Below are 18,874 nucleotides of genomic sequence, written 5' to 3'. Positions count from 1 at the left end.
GATATATTTATTTATTTAGTTGTATTCAGTTATTCTAAAAATAAATATCGATAATTGTATTATATAAAAATTTTGAGTTTAATAATATAAAATAGTATTTAAAACATAATACTGTATAATGCTTTATGTTTATAAAACTAACCTAAAACTTTTATTTCGTATTTAACAATCTTTATATTCTTTTAAATACATTCATTTTGATAAATTTGCACTAATAGAAAATTAAATAATTTTAATTCATAATTTTTATAAATTATTTTATATTTTCTATTTTTTAATTATTATATTTGTTTAATTTTAAAAAATTTAAAAAAATGTGTAATTATACAATTATTGCAAAATTAATTCCTTGGAATTTGTTTGACGAAAATATGCAGAATTTTTTACCTATTGAAATGAAAAAACATTTGACAACAATAAACATTAATTTAAAACTCTCCATTGAAAATAAGATGTAAATAAAATATGTGATATAAAGTAATTATAGATATTTATTAAATTTTTTTTATAATTTTATAAAATATTTCATTTATTTTTTATTTATTTATTTTCAATATTTTATTTATTGTTCTTTTTTTTAATTTTAAATGTATTTAAATGTATTTTCAATAACTTATTTATAATTGAAATATTATATATAATATAGCAATATAAAAATTTAATAATGTATATATTTTTATGTATCTTAATTATATTTATTACATAAAAATAATATTGATAATTTAATTTTTTTTTAATGAAAGAACATCAATGAAATGGACAAAAGATTCATTAATATTAATTGAAGCTTGTTTGGATAAGACATGGGAAGCATTAAATTCTGGCCATTGGCAATCTGTTCCTGTTGAATATCGATATTGTTATACTTTATGTACTATCTTAAAAGTAATGTAATATATTAATTATTTTTTTAATTTTATTTTGAATAAAAATAATATTTAAAATTTATGTTAATTTTATTATTATGTAATTTCAAATGAATATTTACAGACAGTACTATTAGAGTTTCAATATTATAATAATATCGAAGAATTTTCAAAAAATATAATTTTATTGAAGGATATTATTCAGCAAATTGATAAAGGTATTTTATTAGGAGCACCACTTCCAAATATACCTGATTTATTACCAAAAATTGCAAGAGAATTAAATAATTATATCAGTAAGTATTAAAATATAAATATAATTAAATATTAAGTAATGGTAAATTATGTTGTGTAATTTTTTTTTATTATTCTATGTTATATTTTTTATTATATATTTATATATTTAGTTATATATTTTATAGCAAAATCAACAGAAATATTGGATTTAAAAAAATTAAATATTGATTCCAAAAATTCATATGATTTTATTTTACCTGGATTTATTGAAGTTACTCAATATATTGAACCCTCAATGGAACTATTTTACAAAGAAATATTTATGCCTAAAATACCTGCAATATTAAAAGGTATTTTTTTTAATTTAATTTTTCAATTAATAAAATATCTTTTCAAATATTAAATTTATCTTCATGCAAATTTTTATTTCTTATCATATAAAGATTTTAAATGACAATATGAATGTATTATTTTAAGTAAAAAAATATACAAAATTTAATAAAAATAGATAGATTAAAACTTTAAAAATGAAATTTCTAATTATTTTTATTATTACTTTTTATATATTATTTTTATATTTATCTTCATGTCACTTAATATTTTCCTGATAAATTTTAATTTTACTTTAATTTTATTATATATACATATAATATACATTTTAGATTGTATTAAACATTGGAAAGCTTTAAAACAATGGAAGGATTTAAAGTATTTAATTAATATGGCTGGAAATCGATTGGTACCTATTGAAATTGGTTCACGTTATACTGATGAAAATTGGTCACAACAACTTCTTAATTTTTCAGAATTTTTACAAAAATATATATTAACAAAAAATGATCAAGTTGGTTATTTAGCTCAGCATCAATTATTTGAACAGGTTTTATTCTATATTTTTTAAAATATTTAATATTTCAAATGAAATTTTAAATATTAAATATATAATAATAATTTCAGATTCCTGAATTGAAAGATGATTTTACAATTCCTGAATATTGTAATTTTACAGATAATGATGATGTAAAATATCCAGATATAAATGTTTGGTTTGGACCTAGTGGAACTGTTTCACCTTTACATTTTGATCCCAAAAATAATTTTTTATGTCAAGTATGAAAATTAAATTTCGTTTTATAATAATATATAAATCAATTATTTTAAATTATTATATTAAAATATATATTAATTTATACATATAAATATATATTAATTTATATTATAATAATAATTTATATTATATTATATTTTGATTTTTGTTGCATTTTAGGTATTTGGATATAAAAGAATTATTTTATATCATCCAAATGATTCATCGAATTTATATCCATATGATACAAGATTACTGAACAATACTGCACAAGTTGATCCTTTAAATCCAAATTATGAAAAATGGCCTAATTTTATTAAAGCAAGAGGTTTAATGACTTATTTAAAACCTGGAGAAATGCTTTACATTCCTCCAAAATGGTGGCATCATGTAACTTCTTTGACTTCAAGTTTTTCAGTTAGTTTTTGGTGGAGTTAAATATAAAAAATATATAATATAAAAACAATATATATATTTAAAAAATATTTATTTCTACGATTTATAATTCTGAAAAAAATATTATATATAAATTTTGAAAAAATAGAAAAAATACCGTACTGTATATAAAATTTGAAAAAATGCTGTATATAAATATAATATATTTTTATAGAATTATATTTTTATAGAATTATATTTTTATAGAATATTTTATTTTTAATTTATAAATCAATATTATTCTACTTAATAAAAATTGATAACATTCTTTCATATTCTTTTTTATAATTCATTCATATAATTCATTATTAGACATTTTATTTTTATGAATATACATATATATAATGAAATTTAATTTATTTTATAATTATTTTATTATTTTATATATATATATATATGTTTTATGTAATTTAATTTGTATTTAACTAAATTAAGAAGAATTACAAAAATATAATTTTTTTAATATTAATGAAAAAATAATAATAAAGCTTTTAATTTAATTACTTGATAATTATTAAAAAAATTATAATACTATGTTAAATTAATGATTGATGCTAAATATGTTTTATTGGTTTAAATAAAATATATATATATATATATATATACAAATCATTGAAGCAGATGTATCACAAAGGCGTTCATGAGAATGAAACGGAATGTTATAAATATCCTCTGACCTACGTTTTCAGTATGGAGCATAAGAAATATACGTATATGTAAAACTTGTCAAACGAAATACACAGTTTATTATTTGGGAATGATGACAGAAGAGGCATTTCCACCGATCATTAGGTTCCAGGTAAAAATGTGTGAAAGTAACATTTTTCAAAGAATGTACATCATATTTATGCACACTTATATATTGCAATATATATGACGCATTTTTAAAATTTCTTTCCTCTTTTCAGTGTACATCGAATTAAATATTTCCGGTTTTTTAAAAATAAATATTACAGTAATTTTCGATGAACGATAATTGTACCATATTATTTCTTAATAGGAATTTGTTTTAATATCGATATTAAAAAGATATCGATTACATATCATTCTCTTTACATTAATATATTTATGTTGTAATATTGGCGAAAATCCAGTGTTTAAAGAATTAGAAACTATTTTTAGAAAATTTATATTATTATCATATTGTTAGTTCATGAAATGAAATAACAATGAATTAAAAAATTCAAACAAATGTTGATTTCACATAGCTAAATATTTTAATTTTTATATTATTTTTGAAAATTAAATACAAATAATAATGCAATATTTAATGATTTAATTTATATATTTTTATTTGGAAATATCTGAATTTGGAATAATCCGAATTTTAAAATCATATAATATTGGAGAATATATTAAACATAATTTTCAATTTTTTATATTTTTTATTTTATAACAAAACATTCATTTTTGCAAAATTTTTTTTAAAAAATAATATATATATATATATTATCCTGTTTTTTTAAAACATAATATTATTTTATAAAATGTAATAGTACTAATAAATGATTATTTATTCACTGCATTTTATAATTTCTTAAATCTTTAACCCGTCACAATTAATTTTTTGTTATATCTATAATAGTATTTTTATAAATGTTTTTTTGTGACATAAAAAGATCGTAAGAAAATCAAAATTATTATTACTTTCATGAATATAATAATAAAGTAATAAATTATTTAAAAAAAAACTTTTTATTCGATAGTCATTTTTAAATCTGTTTAAATATTGCACATGCGTATCATCTTTTTAACATATTATCGTTTTTTCATTAGTATATTAATATATACTATATATACAATATAAAATATTGTATTTTTATTTTAATTTTTTTTTTTAGAATTAATTTAAATATAATAAATTTTTAATTTCTTATTCTAATATAAAAGTATTTACTATTAATATAATTATTATACTTACTTGAAAATAATATAAATAATAATATTAAAAAATTTTGCTATATTTTATTTAATTTATTGTTCAATAAGACAAGAACAATAAGATAAAATTGTATCACGAAACACATTTATAGTAATATTTACTCGGCCGATAATTTGCACGTTGTAAAACCTGGCTAATTTTCCTAGATTGCTATATCAGAAAGTGAAGAGAAATATCTAGAAGAGGAAGGGGAAAATGCATCCATATATATATGGATATACATATACATATGGATATATATATATATATTATTAAGTTTGATAGGCGCGTGCGCATAGTGATGATGAGATTCGATATATCGCATGAGTTGGTGGGAGAAAAACAAGGACAGATATTACAGGGGGTGAGAAAGGCAACGATGCAACCCCTGTTTTTCAATCGTTGCCGCTCGATTCTGCGCCTTAGTTTGGTATACGGGGCGGCTCCTATATTCCTATTCACCTTTAGCGTTACCCAGGAGTGCATGAATGGTGATTTAACGCGTACCGAGAAAAAGAACCTTCGTGTCCAGCAGGTGCTGGACAAGTGAAAGAATCATAGTGCCTAAAGTCTCTTATAAAGCACAATGGTTACAGATAGTGCCAGTCAGGTATGATCCTATATTCATTTTGCGTAAGAGGTGCCGGAATGTCGCCGGTATTTTTTCCTTCTTCTCGAAGTGATCGAAGGGTGTGAACTTTGGAATGATACATTAAAATAATTTTATTTTTTTCGTTAATAAAAAGTGCGTTATATTGGATTTTTAAATGATACATTTCTTTTATGAATTTCTTTGATTACAATACTAAATGTGAGAAAACGAAAGAAACTTTAAAATTCAGCTTGATAACCATAGATAAAATAAAAAGAAATAGTGGGAGGGGATGATTGTAAGCAAGGTATAGGCACGATATAGGTATATAGATGTTTTATAAGCCGGTTTTTGTCGTGTACCGTTTTCCAGATATTAATCGAAGAATAATTCGAATAACATAAGTAGTCATAAATAACTTAATGCGGACAAAATTCATTAATCAAGTAAGAATATATCAAATTGTTGATAGGATAAAGGTCATGGTCAAATTATATGTATTCCTAGCACATAACATAATCATTCGAATTTGAATACTTGAATACAGTAATCAAATTAAAAATGATTTATAAATTTTTGAATGTGAACAAAAAGATTTCATAACAATATTAGTATATTAAATTTTTAAGTCATTTTTTTAAAATAAAAAACATTTTTACTGCATTTTATACTGCACTTTATACTGCATTGAATAAAAACAATATTATATTATAATTATTTTTTACTTATATAATACATTATAATTCATATAATTGATTTATATGCAATATATTGTATCACATGTATATGTTTTATTCATTAATGATTTATAAAATAGAAGTATTTTCTTAAATTTCTATTTATTCTATTTCTATTTTCGATTTGTTGTTTTTTAAATAATATTATTAAATGTACAATCAATAGGAAATCTAATTAAAAATATTTTATAATGAAAATATTTAAGATAATTGTATTGTAAGCATTAATTTTGTTGCATTGTTAATTAATAACTAATCATTAATGTATCTTTTATTCAATTTCAAATATATTTAATCATTTTTTTCTTTTTATTTTATTTTAATTTTTTTTTAAATTTAATTTTTAAATTTTTAAATTTAAAATTTATTTATCAGATAAATGAATTTAGAAAAAATATTTTCAAAACATTTGAATTTATTTTATTTTATAATAATTTACAATAATTATTAATATTGAAAATTAAAATTAGAAAATGAATATTATTATTATTTATATATTTAATATTGAATTGTATTGTTTCATATTTAGGCTGACGACACGACAGCATTTCTTCGTGCTGCGCGGTCTGGGAACCTTGAAAAAGTGATTGAATTTCTCGATACCGATTTAGATATTAATACAGCTAATTCGGTAAATATTAAGATTTATAAATTCTTACAATTATCTGTTATTTTCGTATATTCGTATATATATTAAATGTTATTTGTTTTATTCAAATCAAAATATTTTATATTCTTGTAATTCACATTTCAGAATGGTTTAAATGCTTTGCACTTAGCATCGAAAGATGGTCATGTTGAAATAGTAACAGAATTATTGAAAAGAGGTGCTACAGTGGACGCAGCTACAAAGAAAGGAAATACTGCGTTGCATATAGCTTCGTTGGGTAAATTTAATCTTTAATTACTATATAATATAAAATAGAATAAGAAAACTAACATGTTTAATATTAGGTTTTCAAAATTATATTAAATTGATATTATATATAATATTAAATATAATCATAATTATGAATATTATTGAACAAGATTTATAATATATTTTTAGCTGGCCAAGCGGAAATAGTAAATATTCTTATTCAGTATGGTGCTGCAGTTAATATTCAATCTCAAAATGGTTTTACACCTTTGTACATGGCCGCGCAAGAAAATCATGATCAAGTTGTTAAATTGTTGCTCAGTAACGGCGCCAATCAAAGTCTTGCTACAGAGGTGAATATATGTATACAATTGATTGTATTATGTAACGAATATATGTATGTATTTATCACTTAAATAACTGATAGTAACTGTATCATGTTTTTCATGTAATTTATACAATTTAGACAATAAAGAATGATTTTCTTTAGGATGGATTTACACCTCTTGCTGTTGCAATGCAACAAGGACACGATAAAGTTGTCAGCGTTCTTTTAGAAAATGATTCTAAAGGAAAAGTTAGATTACCAGCACTTCATATTGCGGCTAAAAAAGATGACTGTAAGGCTGCTGATCTATTATTACAGGTAATTTAAAATTTAAAATTAAAATAAACATTCATAATTCTACATTTACATATTATTTCTATTCTTTTTAGAATGATCATAAACCTGATGTTACATCGAAAAGTGGCTTTACACCTTTACATATCGCTGCCCATTATGGAAACGAAGAAATAGCACGTTTATTAATAAAACGTGGAGCTGATGTGAATTATTTAGCAAAGGTACGAATAAATTGTGATATCAATAAGAATTAATAAATTTGTATTGTTGATATTAATATTCTTGATTTCTTTTATCAGCATAATATAAGCCCTTTACACGTAGCAGCGAAATGGGGTAAAAACAATATGGTTAAAGTATTATTAGAAAATTCTGCGCAAATCGATGCTAAAACCAGGGATGGTTTAACACCGCTTCATTGTGCAGCAAGATCTGGTCATGAACAAGTTATTACCACGCTTCTTGAACACTCTGCACCTATTAGTGCACGAACGAAAGTATGTATACAAAAATTTTAATTATTATCAATTAAACTCATAAAGTTGTTATATTGCCAATGTTGTGTATAAGAAATACAATATATAATACAATAAATAACATGTCGATTTTATTATTATTGAAAATATTATATTTTTTAGAATGGACTTGCACCATTGCACATGGCATCACAAGGAGATCATGTGGATGCAGCAAGAGTATTATTATATCATCGAGCGCCAGTAGATGAAGTTACGATCGATTATTTAACGTCTCTTCATGTTGCCGCACATTGTGGACATGTTAGAGTTGCGAAATTACTTCTGGACCGGAAAGCTGATCCGAATGCACGAGCTTTAAATGGCTTCACACCACTGCATATTGCTTGTAAGAAGAATCGAATAAAAGTTGTTGAACTCTTAGTAAAACATGGAGCATCGATCGAGTCTACCACCGAGGTATGTTAACAACTTTTTTTATTGCTTAAGTAACAATTATTCTCTCAGAAAGTGCAAAGTTCTTTTTTTTATTCTAATTTTTATTCTTGTTTCAAATTATTGATATATATGTATCATTAATTTAAAGTTTAAAATACTCATTCTTCGATCAGTTGTAAACAACTAACTTTTTCAATTACTTCAACTTAATGTATTTATGAAAAAAATTTTTATTTATTTTAAAATAAACTAATATCTGTGAAGCGTGAAATTTATTAATTACTAATAATGAAAAAATATTTAAAACTAATGATTTTTTTTGTTAATGTTTAATTCAAGAATCAAATAAAAAATATTTTTCATTTTTTACATAATATTTATAAATATTCATAATTGAAAAAAGAGAAATAATAGAAAGATATATTTTAAAAAATATAACAGGTTGCTTGGTAGTTATTAAAAGACTGGTTAACGGTTATGTTTTATATAGATTCTGTCATGATCAATATAGATGATCATTTCTATGTATTCCATATTCATAAATATATCGAAGAAGAAAGTATATTCGTTCGAAAACTGTGGAGTCATAGTACTAAAATGTTAATAGAAGATACATATATATTTTACAGTCTGGACTGACTCCATTACATGTGGCCAGTTTTATGGGATGTATGAATATCGTGATATTTCTACTGCAACACGAAGCCAATCCTGACGTGCCAACTGTTAGGGGTGAAACACCTCTACATCTGGCAGCTAGAGCTAATCAAACAGACATTATTCGAATTTTATTACGAAACGGAGCCAAAGTTGATGCTCGAGCAAGGGTAAGTAAATATAAAATTGTTTAAAAACAATTATTTCTGGTACGATCGGATTTCGTTAATATTTTAACGAAAATCGCACATAAAATGATACATATAAATGATCATTGTGTACTTATTGTGTTATTATATATTTCGCACACTCCATTAACCAGTCTCATTCCGTTTTTTATGTTGATATCATTATTATTTTTGTAATAGATGCACATTTTATTGTTAATTTATTATATATAATAATTGTTAGTAGTATATGTTACTATTAATACATCTATATTTATACATATGATGTGGCAATTGTCTTGATTCATTTTAGGAACAACAAACACCCCTTCATATTGCATCACGATTAGGAAATATTGATATTGTTATGTTACTTCTGCAACATGGTGCAGCAGTTGACACTACCACAAAAGATATGTACACAGCATTGCATATTGCAGCAAAAGAAGGGCAGGAGGAGGTAATGTACAAAGAAATTTCAAAGATAGCGGATTACATCAGCACGCAAAGTAGATTATATTTATTTTGGATAAGATATCGTGAATACCTTATATAGTTTCTGTAATTAGAAAATTTCTTATTTTCTGTTGTTACATATTTCCTTCTTTATCATTTATATTTTATTTCATATTCTGTTAATTAAGTTTCGTTTATATTTGTTATATTTTATGTTAAGTTATTTATCTGTAATGAATTTTAATAAAATTTTTCACCATATTAATTATTTTTTTGTTGCCTTTTTCTAGCTATCTCTTATATTATATCATTATTAACATCATAGAAATTAATAATTTTATTTCTTTATTTTCATTTCGCATTTATTATAAAATGCCATTTTAGAAGTAGCTGTAAATTGATTTTAATTTAAGGTAAGATATTAAAAAAATCTTTTATTTATTTTAAAATATTGAGTAGATTTGTAATAATAATCTAATATATAATAATATTTATTAATTATTTTATATAGAATCCGATCAAATTAGGAATTTTAATAATATTCTAATGGAAAAAGTATAATTTTATTTAAAAAAAAAAACAAAATATATTTTTAACACTATATTGTAAATAATATTTCTATATATTTATGAGTATGTTCATATTTTTTTAAATATAATTTTAATTTTTTATAATTTCTTTTTATAATTTTTCCCTTTTTCTAAATATAATTTGAAATATAAAATTATGTGATATACTATTTCTTTGAAACAGTACAATCAATTCATGTAAATCAATTCGTATTAATCACGAATCATCCAGATGATCTATATATATTCGAATGATTAAGAATCGCGCGAAATTTAAAAATTAAATATATATAGTTTTATATCTTTAAATTTAAATATCTTTAAATTTCTTTTTAATCGTTTAAAATATTATTATATATTTTTTTACATTGTGCATCATATATATATTTTTTATTAGAAATTAATTATAGTTTCACTTGAGTTCATATTTTCATATACAGGTGGCAACTATTCTTGTGGAAAACAATGCTTCTCTTAAGGCCACAACTAAAAATGGTTTTACTCCTTTACATATCGCAGCTAAATATGGCAATATGAGCGTTGCAAATATACTTTTGCAAAGAGATAGTAAACTTGATGCACAAGGAAAGGTATATATCAATTATATTTTTCAAATTTTTTGATATTATTTTATATTATACTTATTTTTTTTTTTAATTAATGTATTAAAAATGTAAAATTTCAGAATGATATTTCTCCTTTACATTTGGCTTGCCATTATGATCATCCAAATGTTGCAAATCTTTTGTTAGAAAAAGGAGCATCCCCTCATTTAGCTTCTCAAAATGGACATACTCCTCTACATATTGCTGCACGTAAAAATCAGGTAGTATCATATTATATCCGAATAAATAGTAACAAAAGCAAAACTGTTTGAACGTATGATTTATCATTATTCTTATAAGAGATATAAATTAATATAAAGAATTCAAGAATTCACAAAACGAATTTAATCTTTAATAACCGATCTTGAGTAATTGAAAATTTAATTGAAAATTTTTTAGATGGATATTGCTTCTACCCTCTTGGAGAACGGAGCAAACGCGAATGCTGAATCCAAAGCAGGATTTACACCATTGCATTTAAGCGCACAAAAAGGACATTATGATATGACGAATCTGTTAATCGAGCATGGAGCTGATCCAAATCATAAATCAAAGGTACGTAAAGTCGTTACAATTATAATTACAATAATGCATCAATATTTCTTGATTAAAAAAAATAATCTCTTGAGAAATTAATAATTATTAAACGATGACGACTTTTTTTTGTCCAGAATGGTCTCACCGCACTGCACTTGTGTGCTCAAGAAGATTTTATCAAAGTGGCTTCTATACTTGTGAAAAATGGTGCAAACGTTGAAAGCGAAACCGAAACTGGTTACCGGCCAATACATGTCGCGGCACATTTCGGGAATCTTTCGATGATTAGATTTCTTTTAAAACACAATGCAACCATCGACGTAAAAACTAATCAAAATTACACTCCGTTGCATCAAGCTGCTCAACAAGGCCATGCACATATTGTTAGTGCATTGTTAGAAGGAAATGCTTCGCATAAAGCTCGAACGAATGTAAGTATTATTATATTTTTTTCTATTTATTTATTATAAATGCATTCTCTCCTTTTGAAAAATTGTATGATACTCTTGTAACATTTCTTTTATAATATAAAATATCTTATTTATATAACCTTTTTTTTTCAGGATGGATTGACTGCATTAAATATAGCTCAAAAATTAGGATATATATCTGTAATGGAGGTATTGAAGGGATTGTCTTATGATACCTTGGCGCCTGATAATAAAAATTGGGACGAGAAGTACAAAGTTATCGCACCTGAAAGTTTGCAAGAGACTAGTTTTATGTCTGATTCTGACGATGAAGGAGGTATGATTCCTTTACGTAATCGGACAACGAGTATAATCGATTAAATTTATAAGAAAGTCGAGAATTATGTAAATAATTTTACGAATATGAATAGAATATGACGTCTCATAAACACGTATATAAACATTCGCTGTTAAATAAAAAAAAATGTACATGAAACAAAACTGAACCGCGATATTCGTGCACAGGTTCAGATGCATTGATCAGCGAGCAGCCGTATCGATACCTTACAGCAGATTTGATGAAAAGTTTAAGAGATGATTCATTGCCTATTGATGTTACCCGGGATGATCCAATACATAGACAAGGTAAAATATTCACTCCTTACTTAAGAAATGTTACGATAACGTTTTACGTAATGTGTGGCACTGTTCTCGACCAGTTACAAAAGAAGAAAAACAGGATTTCACTCAAAGCAATAATTATTGTCTAGCAGAAAACTTTGATACTGATGGATTTAATTTGGGGTATGTAAATATTAATATTAAATTTATATAAATTGTACGGTAAATAAATTATAACAAATAAATTTGAAAATAAATCATATCTTTGAAGAAGATACTATTTAATAATATTAAGTAAAGTATAAAATTTTACATGGGAATTATTATTAATTGAAATTAAATATTTTCATTTTTAGCCGACTTCATTTCAGATCGTAAGTAATTTTTATTGATAGATAAGATACAATTAATATATTAACTTTGATTAAATATCCAATTTTAATTTTACTTGATACCACATAATCGAAATAAATTGTGAGCATATATGATTTTAATTAAATTCTACTATATAAAATTGCAATTTTCGAAGTTTTAACAAATTTCTACTATCGCTTTTCAAATCACTCTCTTGTTAACGTAACTTTTAAAAATTAAATTAATATTTCACCATGTTCCAACTGTCTTATAAACTAATTTAAATTCCTACAAGATTAAATTCACCGAAATTATGATTGCCATTCCAAAATCAGCAATTTCATATGGTATAAATTATATTTATACGACGATAGAAGATTTGTGTAAAAAGATAATTTCAATTTTTAGATTTTTAGTAAGTTTCTTGGTGGACGCACGGGGAGGTGCTATGAAAGGATGCAGACACAGCGGTGTACGTATCATTGTGCCACCGCGTAGAGCAACAATGCCGATTCGCGTTACATGTAGATTGATAAAACCTAATAAAGTTGCAAATCCTCCTCCTTTAATGGAGGGAGAGGCTTTAGCAACTCGTATCATAGAAATGGGACCAATTGGTGCTACGTTTCTAGGGTAAATATCGTTCTGAAAATCATATTTGATTTTTTTTTTCATTTAATTATTTTTATTATTCCGGAAACAATATATATTTATATTTCATTTTAGCCCAGTTTTAATCGATATACCACATTTCGCGTCTATTCGAGGAAAGGAGAGAGAGATCATTATTCTTAGAAGTGATAATGGTGAAACGTGGAAAGAACACGATAATTCTGCTGATAATGACACCACTCTGTTAAACACTCCATATGGTATATTTTAAAAATTTAAAAATACTTTTATCAACATGTTTACACACATGTATAAATTTAACTATTTTTACACAGATCCTCAAATGAGCGCTACTCATTCTGGCAGAATTACCCGTATAATAACAACCGATTTTCCCCAATACTTTGCTATTATCACGAGAATCAAACAGGAGGTTCACGTGATTGGTGCCGAGGGTGGAATTTTAACATCGAGTGTGGCCAACGACGTCCAAGCAGTCTTTCCACCAGGAGCATTGACAAAGAAGATTAAAGTTGGATTACAAGTAATTTAAATTGCAATATTTCGCGTAATAGAAAATTTTTATGTTGAATATAATCGATGACCAGATCCTAACTTTTATAGGCTCACGTCATTCCTGCAGAGCTTACAGCAAAGTTACTAGGAAATTGCGTAGCTGTTTCACCTGTAATAACGATCGAGCCGAGAAGACGAAAGTTTCATAAACCAATCACTCTTACGATACCTGTACCACAAGCAGCGAATAAAGGGATGATTAATCAATATGGTGGTGAAACACCAACATTAAGACTTTTATGTAGTATTGCAGGTAAATTAATAATAGTTATATTAGTTATATATTATACATATATTGATGAATAAAAATATCCAAATATATCTCTTTTTATTATTTTTCACTTTGAATTTAGGTGGAACCAGTGAGTCACAATGGGAGGATGTTACTGGGTCGACACCATTAACTTTTATGAACGATACAGTGTCCTTTACCACAACTGTATCCGCTCGATTCTGGTTAATGGATTGCCGAAATATAGGCGCAGTTCCAAAAATGGCAACCGAATTATATGAAGAATCGTTATTTGTGCCATATATTACAAAGTATGAATAACCGATAATCAATTAAACTATATATAATCGTTTCTTAATTCATAAAACATTAACTTCTTTTTCTTTTTTTCTTTTTTTTTTTTTTGATACAGTTTTATAATATATTCGAAACGAATGGATGTGCTTGAAGCAACATTAAGGGTGTTATGCATGACCGATGGAAAAGAAGGAATGCACACTTTGGAAAGGCAAGAGGAATTTATCGAAATTGTAAAAAGCCGCGATGTCGAAGTAAATAATTGTTCATATTATGTAATTTTAATTTTATTTTAATTCCATCCAGATATTTTTATTTATTAATTTTCGTTCCAGGCACTCGATGGGAAAGATCTTTATATCGAATTCAGTGGAAATTTAGTACCTGTGACGAAATCGGGAGTACAATTGAAATTTACTTTTAAAGCTTTTCGTCAGAATCGTTTATCTTTTCACGTGAAAGTGAAAGATCCGTTGTTGGATCCGGTTGCTAGGATGCTGTTTATGCGAGAACCGAAAGTAGCGAAAGGAGAACCGCCTCAACAACCAATTTGCGTGTTGAATATTGTTCTTCCAGAAATTATAACTAAAGTTGAAGTACAAAAGAAATTGAAAGGTAAATTTTTTTCTGTAATATATCAATATCATATGTATGTACAAAGCTGGGAAAATTAACGTTTAATTTAACAAAATGTATAACGTTTCGTTCTTCCTTTCGTTCCAGATTATGAAGATTCGAATATTATTAGTCAAAAATTGGATTCTTATGAATCGAAATACAAGATGGAACAAAAAGAGAAAGGCGACGAACCTAAGGATATTTCGCCTTCCGAAAAGAAATTTATTACCGACACTTTGCAAAAGGAACGAACAGGTATGATATATCCATGTTTCTTCACTTTATATTAGATTAATGATAACGTTAGAGCAATGAAGAAAATTTGAAAATGTAAAAATTATTTAAAGGAAACATTAATCTAATTGAATTCAAATTCAAATGCAAGGTGCAAAAAAGGAAATTTTGTATGTTTCAGTATAATAAGAAATTATTTATTTTAATAATACACAAATTGCTTTAACGATTATGAAATTTAGATATAGATATATATATATATATATATATATATATATATATATATATATTCTTATTAAACAAATGATTTCATTATAAAACTATAATTAATAGTGATAATCGATATTTATAAACTTTAGGTAAAATTTGGTATTAAAAAAATATTAAAGAAAACATTGTTTTGAAAACAATTTCATTTCGTGCAGTAGAAAAATTTCTACTGTAATTCTATTTTCGTTTAAGAGGGCATGTAATCTGCTTATGTCTCGAAAGTCGAGTGAGGCTTCTGTAATTTAATTACGTATAACAGTATCAACAAACGTTCGATAGCTATGACGAATTCATTTAGTTTGTTCTGAACCATTGGAACTACCACTACTTTTAAAAACCTATCTTCTTCTTTCGAGTATCATTCTACCACAATTTTCTTATAACGTGAGTTTATTTTATTTAAATCGAGTTGAGATATTGGTTACACTTTTTACGTTTGCTTTGTTTGTCCATAACACACCAGTTATAACATTGTTATTACATTTTCGTTCGTTTTAAACATTAATTTCCATTTCTTTCTTATTATTTTCAGTTTCAGGTTTTTTTAAGTTCTTTAGTAATTTGCACTTAAGATCTGCGCGCTAAGTCTTAAAAAAAAAAAAAAAGCCAAGAAAGAAATCTATATCCAAGAGACATTTACGTACACATGGAAGATTCGAGTGAGAAACAAGAAGAGAAAGTGGAAATGGAAGATAATTGTACCTTGGAATCACGGAACGAGAATGGACTATCCGTAGAAAAGAGCGTGATCGATACAGAGTCTTCGAATCGAATTAACGAGCAACCAGAGATTGATGAAAATGAAAAAAATACTGAATGTCAGAATACAGAATGTCCGCAGATCATTGACGAAAATTTAAACTCGTCCAAATCGAAGGAGACTGGGATGAAAGCAAAGCGTAAAATAAGATCGACGCGTAGAAAATTGAACGCTATGATTAATAACTCGTCGTTACATTTCTCTGACACCGATTCAGAGGGAGAGTTAACCACGATTAATTCGCAAATCAAACCTTTGAATAACACGGAACAAAAACCGATTATTTCCGTGACATCTGACATCATAGAAAGTGAAAGCTCGAATTATTTATCACTGGATGATAAAGATTTCGTTAAGCGTAATAATTTCATTGAGAATATGACAGACGTGGACGAAATTTATCCAAGCGAGAACGAAGAGAAAGAGAATCAAGATCACCTTAAGATTGTCAACACTCCTTTCCAAACAGAAACGGATCTTGAGGATCTCGAAGGCGAAGACGAAGTGCAATCACCTATTCATCTGAAACCAAGGTCTGATATATTTTGCGACTATAGCGGGGAAACGATCACGACTAAGGAAGGTGATGGACCGTTCTCCGTGGAAGTGCGAAATAAAATATATGGAGAGGATAGTTCATGGAACGAGACTTGTGGCGCCACGCCAGACATTGTGGTTATGTCGAACACTGACGAAGAAGACATGGCTGTATCCGGGGACGAGGACGAGCAAGAAGCTTGTTGCAGTCAAAAAGAATTATTCGAAGATTTGGACGTTCTTGTTGCGTCTCAAGTTATTATGAAAAATATCAATAAAATGGAGAACTTGTTAACTGTGAAAGAAATCAGTGATGACGGAACTAGCGATTGTCATACCGATGTAGAAGACGTTGATACGATTGAGTAGATTATAAATTGAAAATCATGTGGACGGTAAGAACACGAATTTAAAGAGTCCGCTTTTTAACAGATTATTTCATGTTATGCAAATACTGTAAGAATTTGATCTGTATTAGATCTAGTTTATTCTAAGTACTGAAGACGATGCAAATGCATTGAATATTAATTCTTGTACGTTAATCGATATTTATTATAATATACATATGTTATTCAATTATAGAGTATATGAAATGAATTTCATACGACTCGATGTATTATGTTGTTATACATAATATCTATTGAAGAGAATATTCTATGAATACTGAAGAATTGCCTATTTTATATTCAATATTAAACTGAGAATATTGATAATTTTAAGAAAATAGAAAAATATATATGCATATAATATGTTAAACTCTCTCTTATATATTTTTAGGATTTTAAAGTGAATTAACAATGATGTTTTATCCTGCATATATGTAATTTTAAATACAAAAGATGTTTGTGCTGCAATTATAGAAATATATATATTTTTCATTATAATTTGGATTATTTTATGAAAATACTATTTTAAGATAAAAATAAAATTTTAAATTTTTTCTGTAATTTCTCATATATGTTGATTAACAGGTATGTTAAAATTTTCTTTTTTACATGATAAAAAAAGAACTCAATTAAAACATATAATAAATCATTTTTGTATTACTGATATTAATATTTTTTTGCGATTTTGTTTCCTATTTGAAAACAGTATTAATTGACTGCAATTATTGCGTACATAACAAATATATTTATATGTATAATCAATTAGATTCAAAAGTAAGAAAGAAAGATGAGTTTCCTATTTTAATATTTTTAAAAATCAATTTAATTAAATAAAAATATTTCTTCAATATATTCATATATTATTTTTGACAAAATTATTTAAAAAACTTTTTAAAATATTTTTATAATTTTATATATACATTTAATCAATCATCAAATATTGAAGCATTAAATGGCATCTATATATATTTTTTATTTTAGCCATATTATTTTGATCTTTATCGTATTTCTAAAATTAATTTTCTATGGAAACCTTTTCTTTCCTTTTTGCACCATGCTTTGAGTACAATTTTTACTATTTTTATTTTTAATCTATCGAGTGTTATAATTATAAATCTTTTGAAAGATTTGAAATTGACTTGAAAAAATTAACAAGAGAAATTGTTAAAAACAGATTATATATACACATGTCGCAAAAATTAACCGACTAAAATATTTCTGCTTTAATGTTATCATTTAATATTAACGCAATATTCTGTACTTATACTTGCAGACAAAACTGCCGTCCTCAACATTATCATAGACAACCGTATGGGATATTAATTTTAAGTCTCGAAGGATACTAATTATATTTATAGATATTAAAAAAAAGAAAAAAAACCAAAAAAAAAAAGAAAGAAAGAAAAAAAGAACAGTTAAAGTTTATAGAAAAGTTTAGAGTTATATGTATTATATTATATATCTATATATTCCTGTGTGCATGTTAAAATTTTAAAAGAGAATTAACAATGCCTCGATAACCCGAGAGTTATTTTTGAATAAATTGTATTTATTCTTCTGAGAAAAAGAATATTATTGTTATTATGTACAGTAACAAAAAGTTTACGACAATGTTGTATCTCTATTAACATTTAAAGAGGATGATAAATAAAATAAAAGAAAGAAAAAAAAATCGTGTTTACGAGTTGTACAACGCTTGTGAA

General features: G+C 25.2%; 4 protein-coding genes across 9 annotated transcripts; all 4 read left to right on the top strand.

Annotated features, from left to right (window-relative positions):
* The first annotated feature begins 276 nt into the window (after positions 1-276).
* On the top strand, positions 277-2,898 carry LOC113218746 (jmjC domain-containing protein 5-like). 2 transcript variants are annotated; one of them, XM_026440423.1, is made up of 7 exons: positions 277-454; positions 744-885; positions 991-1,162; positions 1,289-1,453; positions 1,766-1,983; positions 2,061-2,213; positions 2,371-2,898. In XM_026440423.1, the coding sequence occupies exons 1-7, from the start codon at positions 315-317 to the stop codon at positions 2,626-2,628; spliced, it is 1,248 nt and encodes a 415-aa protein (XP_026296208.1). In that variant the 5' UTR covers positions 277-314; the 3' UTR covers positions 2,629-2,898. The 2 variants fall into 2 exon arrangements, with proteins under 2 accessions (XP_026296208.1, XP_026296209.1); XM_026440424.1 differs by having other exon boundaries at positions 319-477.
* Positions 2,899-3,191: 293 nt separating this feature from the next.
* Positions 3,192-9,754, top strand: LOC113218745 (ankyrin-3-like). Of its 3 annotated transcripts, none has more exons than XM_026440419.1 (10): positions 3,197-3,424; positions 6,405-6,506; positions 6,630-6,762; positions 6,924-7,087; positions 7,225-7,380; positions 7,452-7,580; positions 7,659-7,856; positions 7,998-8,294; positions 8,903-9,100; positions 9,411-9,751. In XM_026440419.1, exons 1-10 carry the CDS (start codon positions 3,383-3,385, stop codon positions 9,651-9,653), a joined length of 1,662 nt encoding a protein of 553 aa, XP_026296204.1. In that variant the 5' UTR covers positions 3,197-3,382; the 3' UTR covers positions 9,654-9,751. The 3 variants fall into 3 exon arrangements, with proteins under 3 accessions (XP_026296206.1, XP_026296204.1, XP_026296205.1); XM_026440420.1 differs by lacking the exon at positions 3,197-3,424 and adding an exon at positions 4,900-5,156; XM_026440421.1 differs by lacking the exon at positions 8,903-9,100 and having other exon boundaries at positions 3,192-3,424; positions 9,411-9,754.
* Positions 9,755-10,655: 901 nt separating this feature from the next.
* LOC406139 (ankyrin-3) lies at positions 10,656-15,594 on the top strand. The gene is made up of 16 exons (XM_026440032.1): positions 10,656-10,712; positions 10,808-10,948; positions 11,127-11,282; positions 11,399-11,695; positions 11,828-12,011; positions 12,200-12,319; positions 12,394-12,478; positions 13,058-13,282; positions 13,376-13,521; positions 13,597-13,805; positions 13,886-14,090; positions 14,191-14,380; positions 14,482-14,620; positions 14,702-14,981; positions 15,090-15,239; positions 15,578-15,594. Exons 1-16 carry the CDS (start codon positions 10,656-10,658, stop codon positions 15,592-15,594), a joined length of 2,601 nt encoding a protein of 866 aa, XP_026295817.1.
* Positions 15,116-18,869, top strand: LOC102654949. 3 transcript variants are annotated; one of them, XM_016911859.2, is made up of 3 exons: positions 15,643-15,872; positions 16,021-17,180; positions 18,445-18,869. In XM_016911859.2, the coding sequence occupies exon 2, from the start codon at positions 16,135-16,137 to the stop codon at positions 17,152-17,154; it is 1,020 nt and encodes a 339-aa protein (XP_016767348.1). In that variant the 5' UTR covers positions 15,643-15,872; positions 16,021-16,134; the 3' UTR covers positions 17,155-17,180; positions 18,445-18,869. The 3 variants fall into 3 exon arrangements, with proteins under 3 accessions (XP_026296211.1, XP_016767348.1, XP_016767349.1); XM_016911860.2 differs by lacking the exon at positions 18,445-18,869 and adding an exon at positions 17,563-17,581; XM_026440426.1 differs by lacking the exons at positions 15,643-15,872; positions 18,445-18,869 and adding an exon at positions 15,116-15,239 and having other exon boundaries at positions 16,021-17,502.
* The last annotated feature ends 5 nt before the right edge of the window (positions 18,870-18,874 follow it).

The sequence above is a fragment of the Apis mellifera genome, linkage group LG4, assembly GCF_003254395.2.
Source record: "Apis mellifera strain DH4 linkage group LG4, Amel_HAv3.1, whole genome shotgun sequence".
Taxonomy (NCBI): Eukaryota; Metazoa; Arthropoda; class Insecta; order Hymenoptera; family Apidae; genus Apis; species Apis mellifera.
This window is presented reverse-complemented; position numbering and strand designations above follow the sequence as displayed.